Here is a 16,275-nt window from a genome sequence, read left to right as displayed (position 1 = left end):
AATTTTTTTTAGTTTGGCAGTAATCTTGTACAGTAGTGGTAGTTTTATTTTTGTAATCGAAAATCTTACAAAATATTTAAATTATTACCTCCAAATGCAATAATTTTTTTTTCTTCATATAAAGAGAAATTATTTAGTTTATTATTATAGAAAAAAAATGAAATTATTGAATTGATGATACGCATTCTCGGTATATTTCTTATTATATATTTTCTGGTAGATTATTTCTTATTATATTTTAATCAAACCATATGTAAAATTATTTACGTATTAAATATAAATATTTTTTAGTAGATTTATTTTATGTGTATAAAATAATTGAGGTGATAAATTGGTTTGCGGTGATGGAATGGAATCATTTACCTACCCCCCAAGTTAGATGCTTTTACACAATTCAACAGCACCCTACCCCTAACCCTTGGGATTTGGCCAATTGTCTTGTTCATGATATCAATCAAATCAACCAGATAGAGTGAATGTCCTGGTTTTCCCTTTCCTTTTCCAAAACCTATCCTCTATTTTCTGGGTTAGAAATCGAAACACAAAATCTACATAACAGGACAAAGCTAGGTATTTTATTTGATTTATAAATTGCTAATTAGTTTTCAAGTACAGTAGTAGTATTTTAGAAAAAAAAAGATGCAAAGATAGATAGTGTTGTCCTCTTTCTCTCTGTATGGAAGAAACTAGAAGCATTAGAAGAAGAGCAATCATCTTCAAATCCTTTAAATCCATATCCTTGATGTAATTAATCACTGATTATAGAGAAGGTTTTAGTTAATCATCGATTCATAAATGTTTACTTCGTCTTCTTCTCATTCTCTATTTGCTCGTCCAATTAAGCCTTTTCCTCGTCTCCCGACACTTCGTCCTTTTCCTACCACCTCGTTTCGGATCCCAAATTCTCGTTTCAATCCTTCAAACAACGTAAGTATGCTTTTTATTTATGTATTCTGCAACAACTTCCAACAACTTTTTATTTTTATTTTTATGTTTTTTTATATTTGTGTTATGGAGGATTGCTTTTTAATTTGTATTTGTTTATTTTAATAAAATTGCTGAGTAAAAAGAAAAGGGTTGGATAAAGTTCTTAAATTTATCAAGTTTAAGTTCTTTATTAATTTACTAGTTTTGTTATAGGTGAAAATGGTGTAGCATCTTAGTATTTTTAGGATACTGGGCCATAGTTGGATAAACAACTTAATTTGCAGCTTACAACATAAGCGCTTATTATAAGCTATTTCTGTAACAAAAGATAAAATAAAGTCAAGCTGTTTTTGTATAAAGCTATAAGTTATTTTCTTAAGTTATCCTAGAGAGCTTGTGGAAATAAGCTGAAAACAACTTATGAACATGTCATAAGCTGTTTTCATAATTTCTCCCAAACTTTCACAAATGCTTATCCTGGTAGATAAACAGTTTCATAAGTATGTGTTTAAGTGATTGTGCTCAACTTTTTTGCTTTGGTGTTTTGATTGCAGAAATTGAGTATTCTGTGCTTTAGGCATGAAGAGCATAATTCTTCAGAAACCCCCAAACCAGAAATTATAGACCACTGTTTTCATGAGGAATTGGTGCAATCTGAATCAAGGGACCATAATGTTGTCAAAAGAGACTGGAAGTCAATCATTCCTAAGGTCGTACATCTTTTGCTTACATAAAAACTAATGGTTTTTTGTTTTCTATGCGGATGGCAATTTAAATATTCGTTATCAATGAATAGGTGCTCTTCTGAATAAAATTGAAATATGCATATTTCTGCCCCTGCCATCAGTTTTGATGGTGATAAATTCAAAGCAAGACTCACTCACACTAATTTATAACGGTTTTGCATTGCATTTTGTTTCTTCATTAATGACGAATACATTTAGGATGGTATTCTAAAATATGAGCTATGTAGTTCCCCGATAATATCTGCTGTATAGTCAAATGACATAATATCAAAAGAAACACTTCTCTATTATTAGGTATTTGCAGTATAGGAAGTCCGTGAACATATTTTATCAATCCATGTGCGACTGCAGTCAATCATAGGAAGTGCTGGAAATTGAACTCTCTAGGAAGCAATATATTAACTGAAAGTGGTTTCCTTTCTCATGTTTGATTGTAACTGTACATGCTTAAAAGTAAATATATGTTTGTATTTAGGCATTGAAGAATTATTGGAATAAAATGAGCATGTAGATTTTGCCATTCCCAATTGGACATTTGTTTTATTATATTTATTTAGTTCAATGTTCTTTCAATGTAGGATTGAAGTGGGATTTGAGACATATGATACTCGGATGGATTAATGATATAATATAGATGGATTGAATCCAGATTATAGACTAATTGAAGGTTCAATGGATGTATGCGAGGGTTAGAGTGACTTGCAAATGATAATAGAGGGTCTTAGGGTCAGATTGATGACTGTTTGGGTGTTAAGAATGGTACCTGCATTATCAGAATTTTGATTTTGATTTTAGGACAAATCAAAGATGAGCAGAAAAGAAGCCTAGGCATTACCACAGATTTTGGTTGCATCATCACACAACCAAGATGAATGCGATTTTCTGTATACATACAAGTGATCATTCTATTTAAAAAAGCATTGCAGCTGTTAAAATTGACCTACTATAACTTTTCCTTTAAGATATAGAAATAAACCGAAATCCCATAGTGTCTTGTATTACTAAACCCACAAGGTAGACATGGATACTAAGGTAGAGCGTTTGGATTTGTTAATGGTTAGTAGAATGAAGTGGAAGGATGTAATAGAATGGAAGGAATGGATATGAAGTTACCTTTTGATTGTTTGGTATTTTTTATGATGTAGTGAATAAAAATTGTTTCCATTACATAGAAGAAAAATAGGGGTATTGGGTGAAATGCGATCCATCGGGGTTCATTTGATATATTCCTATTTTCATAATCCTAACAATGAATTCAGTATCATTGCTTTCCATTTCCTTCTATCAATTCAAACATAGGCTAAAACAATTTCAGTAGCTGGTATCATTGCCCAAATACAACCCCAAGACTTGGCAATGTAAAAATTCTGATAGATAAAATCTTCAGTTAGCTGTTAGTTAAAAAGGTCAACGTGTGATGTCTATAATAGGAAATCAGGCAGAGTCTGACAGTAGTTAAAAGTTAGAGAATTGGAGAGCTCTTGGACCATCCCTAAGAGTGTATGTGTCACCATTAATCGAGACCCATCAACAAAGGATTCCTATTTCTGTTTTATGGTGAATTTCCCCTTCTTCCTTGTCAATTACCAGCTGGTCCTATCAAATTCGTAGATTACCTTAAGGACTGAAACATAAGAAATAATTATCCCTAAATGACTACTCTTGTTATGTTATTACATGAAATAATTGACTTTGTAATAGATTTGAAACTGAAATAAAATATTTAGATGATTTGATCTTCAAATTCCGCGTTATTGAATTTACTGTACCTGCATCATCTTCCTTCTCAGTTAAAAATATATCAAGTTTTAGAATTTATTTGCATCGCTTTGTCAATGGTTGATGGAGCAGTATTATTAATGCCATATAGTTAATCTCAGATAAAATTTATACTTTAAATGTTTTTCTCGTACGAGAGCCGACCCCACTTAGTGGGATAAGGCTTGGTTGTTGTTGTTGTTGTTGTTTTTCTTGTACGAGTTTGTTTACCCAATGGCTTGATTTCCTTGCAGGCTGCAAATGAAGTATTCAACAGGATTGGTAATCGATGGGTTGTACCATGGAGTGCAACGACCATATTAAAAGTAAGTGTTTCTCTAAAGTTTCATCAAAGTATAATTATGAAAAGTTTCGCTTTTGTTTATCAATTCCTCGCAGTTAAAATTTAGGGTACATGTGGCAATCATGGAATGTATCCCAATTGAGCAGAGTTGAAATCCTGAACAATAAACGCTCAACCTGAGGCTGTAATTCGTGCAATCTTTGATGCAGGTTATGCTTCTTTGGACATTGGCATTTTGGTTTATAGGATCTTGGATGATTCCTTTTGCAGCCCATATAACTGGCTTTAGCAAGGATTCTTTGACATTTAGAGGGCAGGCCCTATTTAGCCTTGTCACTGATGTAACTGAAGGACTAGCTGGAATTGCAATTCTTGTTCGTTGTCTTTCACGATTCCGTCCCCTTCCACCCGACTGGTTCAAGTTTAGCCCGGAAGGAAAATGGCATTTTGATGTTGTCATGGGTTGTCTCATGTTTCCTCTTGTCAATCGGCTCTCTCAGTTCAACCTTGACCTACTACCCATCCTGCCATCGACACAGGTCACCCTTTCAAGTGTTGAACAATCAATAAAAGCAAGGGATCCTGTGGCAATGTTGTTGTATGCAATTGTAGTATCGGTCTGCGCTCCTGTGTGGGAGGAAATAGTTTTCCGCGGTTTTCTACTCCCGTCACTTACCAAATACATGCCTGTGTGGTGTGCAATACTGGTAAGTTCAGTTGCGTTTGCGCTTGCACATTTTAACATACAGAGGATGCTGCCACTTATATTTCTTGGGATGGTGATGGGTGTGATATTTACACGGTCAAGGAATTTATTGCCATCAATGTTGTTGCATAGTCTTTGGAATGGCTTTGTCTTTTTAGATTTGATGAAATAGCTTCTTTAAACTTATGATGATTCTTTAGTAAGCAGGTAGTAGCCTATTTTTGTAGATAGCAATGCTTTGGATCAACGTCTTCGGTAGCAAATTCATGCTAGAACAGTGCCTAATTGTTAAGGTACAATGACCAAACCAATGTATTTGTAATGGATTCTTACAACTGTATATTATTATTAAACTCAGGGACCTACTTTGTCTATATCTGATGAATATGCGGTATTATTAGAGCCACTATTTTCTTTCCTATGATACGAAGATTCATTGAGTAACACTGCTATATATACAAGCGAATTCTTGGTATGGCCGTTTCAGAATGAATCTTCAGAGTATTTCTATAGCAGACAGTTACTGTGTTAAATATTTTAGAATTTGAACTAGGAATTTTATCTTCATATCATATATTTGGTATTTATTACAGAAAAGGATACAAAATAATTAACAACTGCTCCGATGAATGACAGAAATAGTAATTAATTGATAAAGGGACAAAAAAGTTTATCGAAAATATCGTATATTTAAAATGGAGATAATATATGTCAAAAAAAGGATGGAGATAATATAATTTAGTGAGAAACTTTAACGATCGAAGTAACAATTTTAGCAGTTTTTTAAATTACGATTGGGATTAGAGAATCAGGAAATTCTGGTTTTAAAAATCACACACTGACATTTTTTTTTTTTTTTTTGTCAAGATCATATACTGACATATGTATCACAGGAATCTGTTTTGTGCAGTATTATTATTAATATATTGTTATCATATCTTTAAGATCGATTTTTTTTGTATAAATAGTTAAGGTAAGGTAATATTATCATCATTTACTGTCTATATAGGCAGTATTTTTACCCTTGTTATTCTGGTAAACCAAGACGTACAGACTAAATCTTCAAAGTACCTTAAATTTATTTAAGATATTGAACTTTTCCAACGTATATGTTTTTTATTCAATAGTCAAACCTTAAACCAAATGAATAAGAAACCTACATATCTACCGATTGTATTTTACATGTTTTTACTTTTTGAAAGAGAGGATTCTTGCATATGTGGAGATAAACTCTATGTATACCTTGAACGGTTCATTTATTTTTGAAGAAAAATAAGAGTGAGGTAATCAGAATGGCAATTACAACCATGTCCATGTGTGTGGTGATAAAACTTCATTCAAGTTCTACAGAAGATCGACTTGCATGCCTATGATTTCCAAATTCTAATAGATTATGATATGAAAAGCTTTTAAATGGGAAATGTGAAGTTGCAAACAGAAGATGTCAGATAGTAATCTTCAAAGCAAAAAATTGTGACCTTTCAGCTTTGGTATGGGATCAAACCAAAGTGCGACTACAAGGAATCTGTTGTCTAGTAATTGGCGTGGCCATCCCGTGCAATTGCAGAGTTGCAGCCAATAATTTTGCTGCAGCATTCCATGTCACGTGCTATGCAAGTATGATTCTGACGTAAGTTGATTTGTGTTTGTGCCACTTGCATGTATTTTAGACTTTAGTATAGGAAACTGTGCCTGGATAGCTGCTAACTTTACAAGTTACAATGCTTCATTTTCTTTCCAATGGGTATGGTTTGTTACATTTTCTTCCAACTTGCCAATTGGGCCACGGAAGGCACATTTTGATTTCTACTGCTCTGGTCTTTCCATCCCTAGGAAAAATGCTCTTCTCCCAACAAGATTTACTCACTCTCAACCAAACTTTCGAAAATACCTCTGATGTAAGTTAAGTCACGCATGTATCAACTCAGCGTAACTTAACTTACGCAACGTGGCTTAAGTCACGTTGAAAATTCACACTGAAACCCAGCGTGAGTTAACTCACGCTAGGTTTATAATCTGCGTGAGTTAACTCATGCAGCGTGACTTAAATCACGTGGAGATATTTTCGGAAATTTGGTTGCAAGCGAGCAATTTTTGATGAGAGAAGAGCATTTTTCCATCCCTCGCTGTTGAAAATCCAAGATTTTATTGTCCCATGAATCGATCTACAACAATTATAAAGAGGGTTGGATCAAGAAATTTCGACTAGTGGGAGTAGTATTGTATACAACAAGTACATATATAAAAAAACATTAATGGGTTAGTGGTATAGTATAAAATAGAGTGAAATGAAATGAGATAAAATCCAATTTTTAAAATTGACTATCTTATTACATCTTATTTTATTTCATTCCATTTTATACAACCAATTCATATGAAATGTATATCATACGAAACAATCGTACAATTAGAATTTTGAGTCTTAAAACTCTGAGTACACTATTTCTAATCGTAAAAAGCTCACACGGTTGTTACCTACTTTATTGTCAGAGTGTTTGCAGGTACACCACCCTCTTCTATGGAGCAGTCAATCAATCGTTGGTAGGTTCGATTAGAATTCTTGGTGTTGTCTATTGGAAACATATTTAACGATCTCACCACTCTTTTGTTCTAAGGTTAATGGCCTACACTAGACAACGTGTGGTAAGTGTCGTTATTAGTATTCCATAACTCCAACAAGTTGAAGACATTGTAGTGTTGTCATCGTCTCTAGAGGCTGCAACATATCAACATTAGAACCAAGAGACACCTCATCGAATCAAAGAGATACAACTTATTATACCTTTCGACGGTGGTTAAGAGACTAACAACCTCCTTCGAGACATGTTGAAGACCGTCGAGCAATAGTCTCAACACCCAAGTCATTGTAGAGCAAGGCGAGCGCCTATCACATGTTGAGAATGTACGATACGAACTCTCGTTGGTCCTAGATGACAATCATGGTTGTCAACATGCAATCATTTACCCATAAGAGATATTATTCTCCATTCTGTTGAGATTCATCGTTCCGGATCCACATTATTATCGTCCGTCTAGGCCTTTTAGGCCCAAATCTCAAAGACGTGGGGAAATGTCCACCCCCGATCACCAACAAGGATTTGAAGATCCTCTATCAGATCCGTGAGAAAAAGTGACCATAATGGTGGGGGTCGTGGAGGCTCCCCTCCATCCCTGAGGGAATGTAGTATGGAAGCAATTCCTAGTCATCCTGACATTAGTGCTACCATCGATCTTCCTAGTCAGAGAGGTCATAGTTTGAGTACAAACCTCCACCCTCTGGTCGTTATCTCAATGCCTTCACTAGCAGGATAAACGACTGTCCTGTCATGAATTCTCTTCAGAAACGATTACTATTGGATTCATATGACGGGACCTCTGATTCGGACGACCACATCAAGACAATGGATATGATCATTTCCTTTTGAGAGGTCATGAGACAAGTAAAGCGTAAAATGCCTATTTTGACCTTGAAAAAGGTGGTATAGCTTGGTTTAAGGGTTTGATACGGTATCCATCAACTCATGGACCAAGCTTTGTCAATATTTTACGAGCCACTTTATTGCTTCTCGAAGACAACTGAAGTCGGTGGAAAACAGGATAGCTATACGCCAAAAAAAGGATGAACCTTTTTGGGAATACATAGAGATGTTTAACAAAGAAACAATCCTAATAAAGGATGTCGATGACAAGATGAAGAGGTGCCTACTAAAACAAGGGTTACTTCGAGGTACGAAGTTTGTCGAGAGTATTGATTGAATTTGAGACACTAAAGAACTTAAACCACTTGTAAGAAAAGGCTAAGAAGTACATTCAGTATGAAAAATGATGGACGCAAGAAGGGCCATAAACGACAATCATGATAAGTCAGAGACTGAGTAGTGCTGCAATGGAAAGTTTAAGAAACTATAAACACTCATCATGATTAGCGCTTATATTATAAACTATAAATAAGTTGTTTCAAACAATCTCTTTATCCTTTTATTTTCCTCCTTAATTAATCGATGAAAAAAAAAATTAGCACTTAAGTCCATTTTTATTAGAACATTGTTTGACTATCTACATTTACACATATTTTTGCATTTTCTTAAATGCTTTTTTATGATTCATAGCTTCAAATTCACTTTGTATGATTATAACAAACTTTTCTTATTTGAGAAGTAGTTATAACAAATTTTGAAAAAGTTATGAAGTTGAGAATACCATGAGGATAAAAATCATACAGTACATGAACAAAACACATGAAAAGAAAAAGAGAAAAAAACACAAAAAACAAAGGTATGGGACATGTAGCTATCTAATTCTATGACCTTACCTAACTAAGACCACTTACAATGGTGTTTAATGGGCATGTTGAAAGCAACATTAAACAAGTAAAATGCTGCAATGGTGATGTTTAATGGTGATGTGGATGAAAGAGAGGATGAATGGTTTCAACATAGTTGAATCTGCCACAGAGGGACACATGGCGGGCTGTGGTTGGACTGAATTGGCTGCTGCAGAACAGGTGGGGACAGAAGCAAGTGAGGCTGCAGAGGGTGGAAAGAGAAAAGCAAAAGTGGATAGATAATGGCACGTGTGGCTTTTTTATTGGCTTTCTGGAATCTTATTATTTTAAAAACAATTATAAAAACAAAAAAGAAATAAAAGGTGGTGGGGTAGAGTGTTGAATAAAAAAACCATTGGAGTGGTAAAAATTGAATGAGTGTTGAATTAAGAGAGAGAAAATGATGTGGAGTGTTGAAAATTGAAAAAGTGGGTGTTGAAGGTTGTTGAATGTTATAACCACTGTAAATGGTCTAAGGATAATCCAAAGTAGATATAATAAAGGGGAAAAAAAAATGAAAACTGTAAAACCGACAAAGTAGCCGTCAAAAGAAGTGACACGTAGCACAAGGTATACATGAGTCACCTTGTTCCCTATTTAAAAACTCCTACTCCAAAGGAAAAATATCACACAAAAAGCGGGAACTGTACTAAACAAAACAAAAAAAAAAAAAACAGAGCACATTGATTCATTTCCATTTCCTTCTCTATTCTCCTCCGCCGCCTTAACAAAGAAAACAACATATCACAGTTAGTTAGGGCTCTTCAACTCAAATGGAACAGAAAAGTTTACTGATATCAGCGTTGAGTGTTGGTGTTGGAGTAGGAGTTGGAGTTGGAATTGGATTAGCTAATTCTGGACAAAATGTTTCTAAATGGGGTCCTAATTATTCATTCTCTTCTTCTAATGCTGTTACTGCTGATAAAATTGAACATGAAATGCTTAGACTTATTGTTGACGGCAGAGATAGCAACGTTACTTTTGATAAATTCCCTTATTATCTAAGGCAAGGCATGCTTACTTTTTATTACAACAAATTAATCAACCTTTGATTTGTTTTCATAATCACTTATTTTACTTCTTTTATGATGATAACAGTGAGCAGACACGGGTTTTGTTAACAAGTGCTGCTTATGTTCACTTAAAGCATGCTGAAGTTTCTAAATATACGCGTAATCTTGCTCCTGCTAGCAGAACTATTCTTCTCTCTGGCCCTGCTGGTTAGTTTCATTTACCATCTTCTCTTTTCGCAATCATAAGGGATTCAAATATGGTTATGCAAGTTGCATACAAAGTTAAATTAATCGATATGAGTAGATTTTCGTGTAACTATTTTGGACATAAGCAATTCTTCTTGGGACAATGAAGAATTGATGGAAAAATAAATATTTTTTTTTATTGATCTTGTTCGTGTGTCTATAAAAAATTGTTATGTATCGAACTGAAAACTTATTCTTTGTCCCCGGATTAGTTGTTCTTGGACTGGATATCAAGTTTTCGCGAAGGAAAAAAAAAAAATACCGTCAAGCTTATTCTTGATTTATAACATTAAGCACCAAGTTTTTAAAAGAAACTCAGAAGAAAGTATGTTGATCAAAATATAGCAGAAAATAAAGATAAAAATTAATAGAATTATGAAATAACTTGTCTCTCAACTTTGTGTAGCCAGTTTTTTTTTTCTGTCATTTTGATTTGAGGAAGTATTTTGAATTTGATATATGATTTTTGTTTTTCTTATCACATATGTTAATAGTTTTTATTTTATGATCTATAATAAGGTTTGATTCATGATTTGAAAAATAGATTTTTTGATTCATAATTTGAATCTCAATGTTTTAATCATGGATTGATATGTTTTGATATTTCTATTGTCTACTGAAGCTAATTATATTTTTCTCTTCTTAAAGAACTTTACCAACAGGTGCTTGCCAAGGCTTTGGCTCATTACTTTGAGGCCAAGTTGCTTCTCTTGGATTTAACTGACTTTTCATTGAAGGTGAGTGTCACATGTTTTGATTTATTCAAATCTTGCCTATTTTGTGATGTTACATGTCTACATTAATGGTTGATCTGCTATGATTGCTGCAGATTCAGGGTAAATATGGTTCTGGCAGCAAAGAATTTGTAAGATGTTCCTATTTTATCTTCTATTATTTTTTCTCATGTATGTATTATGCAAAAATTACCCTGTTCCGAATTCTGCTATTCTTTGTCTTAATTTTGCTACCTTTGATTATAGTCTTTCAAAAGATCCACTTCAGAATCAACTTTGGAGAAGCTATCTGACATATTTGGATCATTTTCAATATTTTCACAAAGGGAGGAACCTAAAGGTACAACAAATTCCTTACATCTTCAAATCCTTGGTGAATTAGAGCTAGATTCATAATCTATCAAAAGCTTTGCCAATCTTTAATACAGGTTTTTTCGGCCTTGTTCTGGTTTGAAGAATAATGATAACTTATATTTGGTCAAGAGATGCTCAATGTTTTTTATGTAGGATGCTTGTAACTGGTTAATCTCTTAAATTTCTCTCTTTATGTGGACATTACTAGCTTAAATACTGTTCACAATTTTTAAAAGCCCATTTAAATCAATATTACTGACCACATGCAAAATTAGTTGCAGGAAAAATGCACAGGCAAAGCAGTGGAATGGATCTACAATCAATGTAAGTAGAGTAGATAAAACTGTATTCTGACTATAAGAATAAATATAACCTACTTTCATTCTATTTTATTTTATATTCTTACTTGGTATTGTCTGTTGATTTGCAGGGGGGATGACACCTCTTGTAATCCTCCAAAGCTCCGTAGGAATGCTTCTTCTACTTCAAATATTAGCGGTCTTGCTTCACAAAGCAATCCTACAAATCCAGGTTTCTTGAAAAATTTATGTAAAAGATGTTGACTATTGATCTTATTCAGTTATAATTTAGGATCTCCTAATCAAGGAATGCTACAAATACCATAATAAGCATAATTTTGAGAATAAAATGAAACAAAAAGAAAGTTGATCATGTTTACAGAACCAAACTCATATTGTTTAATTAACATTTCCCTTTATAGAATTGGTTTCTTTTGTATTTAATGCAATATCTTCTGCAGTGAGAACTAGACCAATGCACTGTAAAATCCTTTTTAATTTAATTCTTAGACATATCTGTGAAATTTCATTGTTCTCTCTTTCTAATCATATATCCGTTCAGCTCCTTTGAAGCGCACAGCCAGCTGGTCTTTTGATGAAAAACTACTTATACAGTCTCTTTACAAGGTACTGTTACGTTTAATCATAAAAAGATTTCAGCATCAGAGGATTCCCATGTTTTTCGGAACTAGACAATTGGAAGTATCCATCCACAAAGATATTGATTTGATAATTGGAAGTTTTACTTGCAGGTTCTACTTTCTGTGTCAAAAACCTATCCCATTGTGCTATATCTGAGGGATGTTGATAGGTTATTATCTAGATCACAAAAGATATATAACATGTTCCAAAAAATGTTGAAGAGACTCTCTGGACCAATTCTGATTCTTGGTTCGCGAGTTCTAGATTCTGGTAATGAATTCGAAGAGTTGGATGAGAAACTTACTTTGCTCTTCCCGTACGATATAGAAATCAGACCTCCAGAAGATGAATCACATCTTGTCAGCTGGAAGTCTCAATTGGAAGAGGATATGAAGATGATTCAAGTTCAGGATAACAAGAATCATATCACTGAAGTGCTTGCAGCCAATGATCTTGATTGCGATGACTTGGATTCCATCTGTGTGGAAGACACAATGGTTCTTAGTAACTATATAGAAGAGATTATTGTGTCAGCAATCTCTCATCATTTGATGAAAAACAAAGACCTCGAATACAGAAATGGAAAGCTAATTATTTCTTGCAATAGGTGAGACTTGCAACGTTAATTGCGTGAAAATGAACACGAACTGTCTGTGTATATTTGATGTCCTTACTAATTCTTGTGGAACAGTTTGTCACATGCATTGGGTATATTCCGTAAAGGGAAATTCAATGGAAGAGATACATCAAAGATGGAGGATCAAGCTCTAAAATCTGAGGTTTGCACTACTAGTTATGTTCATTAAGTTTAGAAAGAAAAAAAAAGTACTAACAGCCTTGTACTAATATGCATTTATTGTTCTCTCTCTATCATGAACATAAAGATTCCGAGCGTGGTAGAAACTGTTGTGAAACCAGCAGTGAAGGCGGAAAGTCCTCCTCCTGCTGAAAGTGCTGCTCCAGTAAAAAAGGCTGAAGCAGAAATATCAACTTCAGTGGCAAAGGCAGGTGTTGAAAAACCGGTTCCACCATCAAAAGCTTCTGTAAGCCTTTGTTTTTAATCAAAATTTCTTTGTAATCAAAATTTCATCTATTCGTTTATCGTTTCATCTTTAAGCTTAATACTCGACAGATAGGTATTGGTGTTGACTTCATATCTTAAGATTTAGGAAAATTGTTTTCTATTTTTGTGAATCCTCTCTCTTCTTTTTTTCTGATCTTGTCTTATGTAATGTCAATTTCACTACAACATGTACTTTACATATTCACTTGCAGGAAGTTCCTCCTGATAATGAATTTGAAAAGCGAATAAGGCCTGAAGTCATACCAGCAAATGAGATTGATGTTACATTCTCTGATATTGGTGCCTTAGAAGAGACAAAAGAATCGCTTCAAGAACTAGTAATGCTTCCCCTACGAAGGCCAGACCTTTTCACTGGAGGACTTCTAAAACCATGCCGAGGAATATTGTTATTTGGGCCTCCTGGAACTGGAAAAACGATGCTGGCAAAGGCCATTGCAAAGGAAGCTGGAGCAAGTTTCATTAATGTGTCCATGTCTACCATCACTTCTAAATGGTTTGGTGAAGATGAGAAGAATGTTCGCGCTTTATTCACACTTGCATCCAAAGTCTCCCCAACTATTATATTTGTCGACGAGGTTGATAGCATGCTTGGGCAACGAACAAGAGTTGGGGAGCATGAAGCCATGCGGAAAATAAAGAATGAATTTATGTCCCATTGGGACGGGCTCACGACAAAACAAGGAGAGCGCATCCTTGTTCTTGCAGCAACCAATAGGCCATTTGACTTGGATGAAGCTATTATAAGGCGATTTGAAAGGAGGTGTGTCAATTAGCTTTTGGCTTATTCCATTCTTCATTTTATTATGCCACTTTATTTCTCTGCTTTTTTCAAGTATGTTTGTCACATTATTCCATCTTTGTCACCCACTTTCTGGTTAAGTTATGGATCTAATATTCAATTCAGTCTCTAAACTAAGATTCTCTCTCCTATTTGGCCGAGAATATAGAAATATAATAAATAGTCCCTCAACTATTGTCAATCCATCAGGTGTCCCTCTATAGAAATATAATACAAAGTTCATGAATCAACATGATGTATTGAGAATATTTTAAGAACGAATTACTACATTTATATATTTTAAAGACTAAATTGGAGAGAGATTAATAGCTTAGAGATCAAATTGAAGGTTTAATCTTAATTTATGTTGAGGGAGAAGGAAAAATTATGGTGCACTTGCCATCTATATTTTGTGTGTGTATGTGGGTGAATTAATATGATCATCTGAGTCTATTGTAATGCAGAATTATGGTAGGACTACCATCTGTTGAGAACAGGGAAAAGATTTTAAGGACTCTTTTGTCAAAAGAAAAGGTGGACAAAAAAATTGATTTTAAGGAACTCGCGACCATGACAGACGGATATACCGGAAGTGATTTAAAGGTTTTTTGTTTAATATTTTCTTATGTTTTCAATGGACATAACTATGGGCCTGTTTAGATTGGTTTATTTGAGCTTGTCTACTGACATAAGCTTTGTGAGACTGTTTTGGAGAACTTATGAAAACAGCTTATGACAATTTTCAAAAGCTTATTTGAACTTATAATAAGCGCTTATCACGATAAGCGCTTGTGCTATAAGCTGCAAATAAGTTGTTTATCCAAACAGGCCCTATAATAATATAGTACTACAAGTGCTTTTGATTATCCTTGATCTTTGCTGTCAAACTTTTCAATGCAGAACTTGTGCACAACTGCTGCTTATCGGCCAGTTAGAGAGTTGATTCAGCAAGAGAGGTTAAAGGACCTGGTAATCCCAGAAATTATGTTTTAACATCTTGTATAATCTTCTGATAATGTGTTTTCATTATGGTGACCTTCTATATGCTGTTTATATTACTTAACAGGATAAGAAACAGAAAGCTACTAAGGAACAAAAGAAAAATACTCAAGAAGCAAAGGAACAAAATAAAAATAGTCAAGAAGCAAAAGAGGAAGAAGTTCCACAAGAAAGAGTTATTACCCTTAGGCCATTGAATATGCAGGATTTCAAAGAGGCCAAGAATCAGGTTGCTGCAAGCTTCTCTGCCGAGGGAGCTGGAATGGGTGAGCTGACACAATGGAATGAGCTGTATGGAGAAGGTGGTTCTAGGAAGCAAAAGCAGTTGTCATACTTCCTGTGAAAAATGCAGAAGACAAAGAATGTGCTCTTTTTCAATGAAATAGTGTGTGGAAATCATTTTCCTCTTAGGCAATGAAGAATTCACTAGTTATTTCTGTCTATATTTTCCAATGATAACTTTGCTGTTTTGCCCATTGCCACGGATATAATTAGTTACAAGTGTAGTATAATTTTTTCTATAAATGTTTGTTGTCAATCACAACATGATGTTTGTTTTAAATCTTGTAAAAGTGTGTGATTGTTGATCATTCTTATAATTTACATCGTTATTGTTTTGGTTAAAAGTTTAAGATGGTGATTTATGAAATCTAGAATCATTAGTTTTGATTGGGATGTATGGTTAGGAGAACGATTTGGATGGAATTGATAGAAGAAATGAATACACTCTCAAATTTGTATTGACCTACTGTGTTGTGTCAGTGATGTCTATAATTTTTCTCCAGAGACTGAATCGCTGAGCCATTGGAAATTAGAGAAAATTTATACAAAAAGGATTCTGAAATGACGTAATTTTCGTTAAGTTTCTAAGATCAAATCAAAAATAGTTTGACAATATAATAATGTTAAATAAAATGGATACAGTGAATTGTGAAACTATCAACTCTTTTACATACTCTAGCATCGTAAAATTTTACTATTAGATCAATAAATTCCACCATTACCATTAAATCTGAGATATTGATAAAAATTCATAATAAAAGACACACTTATGCATTGTACAAACTATTTCGCTTGTGCAAAATTAGAAAAAGCATAGTTTTATGCTTTTATTTCACTTGTGCAAATCAGACAAAGCATAATTTTAATTTATGATGGTTCTTTCAAAAAAAAAAAATTATGATGGTCTAAAATGCAATATCCAAATAATCAATCTCCACTTTTAAATCAAACCATTTTTCTTACCTCTTACCAAAAGATAGATACCCTAAGTCTTAGGTATTACAATGCACATCATCTAATGCCGCTTAAAAAATGCTTAATATTAATTTGATTTAAAATTGTTACTTTTAGATGCTTAA

The 16,275-nt window shown here is 33.9% G+C and overlaps 2 protein-coding genes across 3 annotated transcripts; both read left to right on the top strand.

Annotated features, from left to right (window-relative positions):
- The first annotated feature begins 413 nt into the window (after positions 1-413).
- LOC146934258 (uncharacterized) lies at positions 414-4,815 on the top strand. Its single transcript, XM_085706137.1, has 5 exons — positions 414-570; positions 656-927; positions 1,482-1,637; positions 3,686-3,757; positions 3,945-4,815. The coding sequence occupies exons 2-5, from the start codon at positions 796-798 to the stop codon at positions 4,611-4,613; spliced, it is 1,029 nt and encodes a 342-aa protein (XP_085562263.1). The 5' UTR covers positions 414-570; positions 656-795; the 3' UTR covers positions 4,614-4,815.
- A 4,575-nt stretch (positions 4,816-9,390) lies between these two features.
- Positions 9,391-15,504, top strand: DAA1 (P-loop containing nucleoside triphosphate hydrolases superfamily protein). 2 transcript variants are annotated; one of them, XM_085706134.1, is made up of 15 exons: positions 9,391-9,771; positions 9,864-9,985; positions 10,673-10,761; positions 10,854-10,889; positions 11,005-11,098; positions 11,394-11,436; positions 11,543-11,643; positions 11,974-12,038; positions 12,164-12,660; positions 12,745-12,832; positions 12,938-13,096; positions 13,329-13,897; positions 14,380-14,518; positions 14,816-14,884; positions 14,982-15,504. In XM_085706134.1, exons 1-15 carry the CDS (start codon positions 9,539-9,541, stop codon positions 15,255-15,257), a joined length of 2,580 nt encoding a protein of 859 aa, XP_085562260.1. In that variant the 5' UTR covers positions 9,391-9,538; the 3' UTR covers positions 15,258-15,504. The 2 variants fall into 2 exon arrangements, with proteins under 2 accessions (XP_085562260.1, XP_085562259.1); XM_085706133.1 differs by having other exon boundaries at positions 11,388-11,436.
- The last annotated feature ends 771 nt before the right edge of the window (positions 15,505-16,275 follow it).

The sequence above is a fragment of the Medicago sativa genome, chromosome 4 (assembly GCF_051527215.1).
Source record: "Medicago sativa cultivar Bolivia chromosome 4, Bolivia_mono, whole genome shotgun sequence".
Lineage (NCBI taxonomy): Eukaryota > Viridiplantae > Streptophyta > Magnoliopsida > Fabales > Fabaceae > Medicago > Medicago sativa.
This window is presented reverse-complemented; position numbering and strand designations above follow the sequence as displayed.

Bases quoted from the DNA above. Each gene is read 5' to 3' on its own strand.
- LOC146934258 (XM_085706137.1), top strand. From the start codon at position 796: ATGTTTACTTCGTCTTCTTCTCATTCTCTATTTGCTCGTCCAATTAAG. The intron at 928-1,481 runs GTAAGTATGCTT...TTTTGATTGCAG, and splicing joins GTTTCAATCCTTCAAACAAC to AAATTGAGTATTCTGTGCTT. The intron at 1,638-3,685 runs GTCGTACATCTT...ATTTCCTTGCAG, and splicing joins GGAAGTCAATCATTCCTAAG to GCTGCAAATGAAGTATTCAA.
- DAA1 (XM_085706133.1), top strand. From the start codon at position 9,539: ATGGAACAGAAAAGTTTACTGATATCAGCGTTGAGTGTTGGTGTTGGA. The intron at 10,890-11,004 runs GTAAGATGTTCC...CTTTGATTATAG, and splicing joins GTTCTGGCAGCAAAGAATTT to TCTTTCAAAAGATCCACTTC. The intron at 13,898-14,379 runs GTGTGTCAATTA...ATTGTAATGCAG, and splicing joins ATAAGGCGATTTGAAAGGAG to AATTATGGTAGGACTACCAT.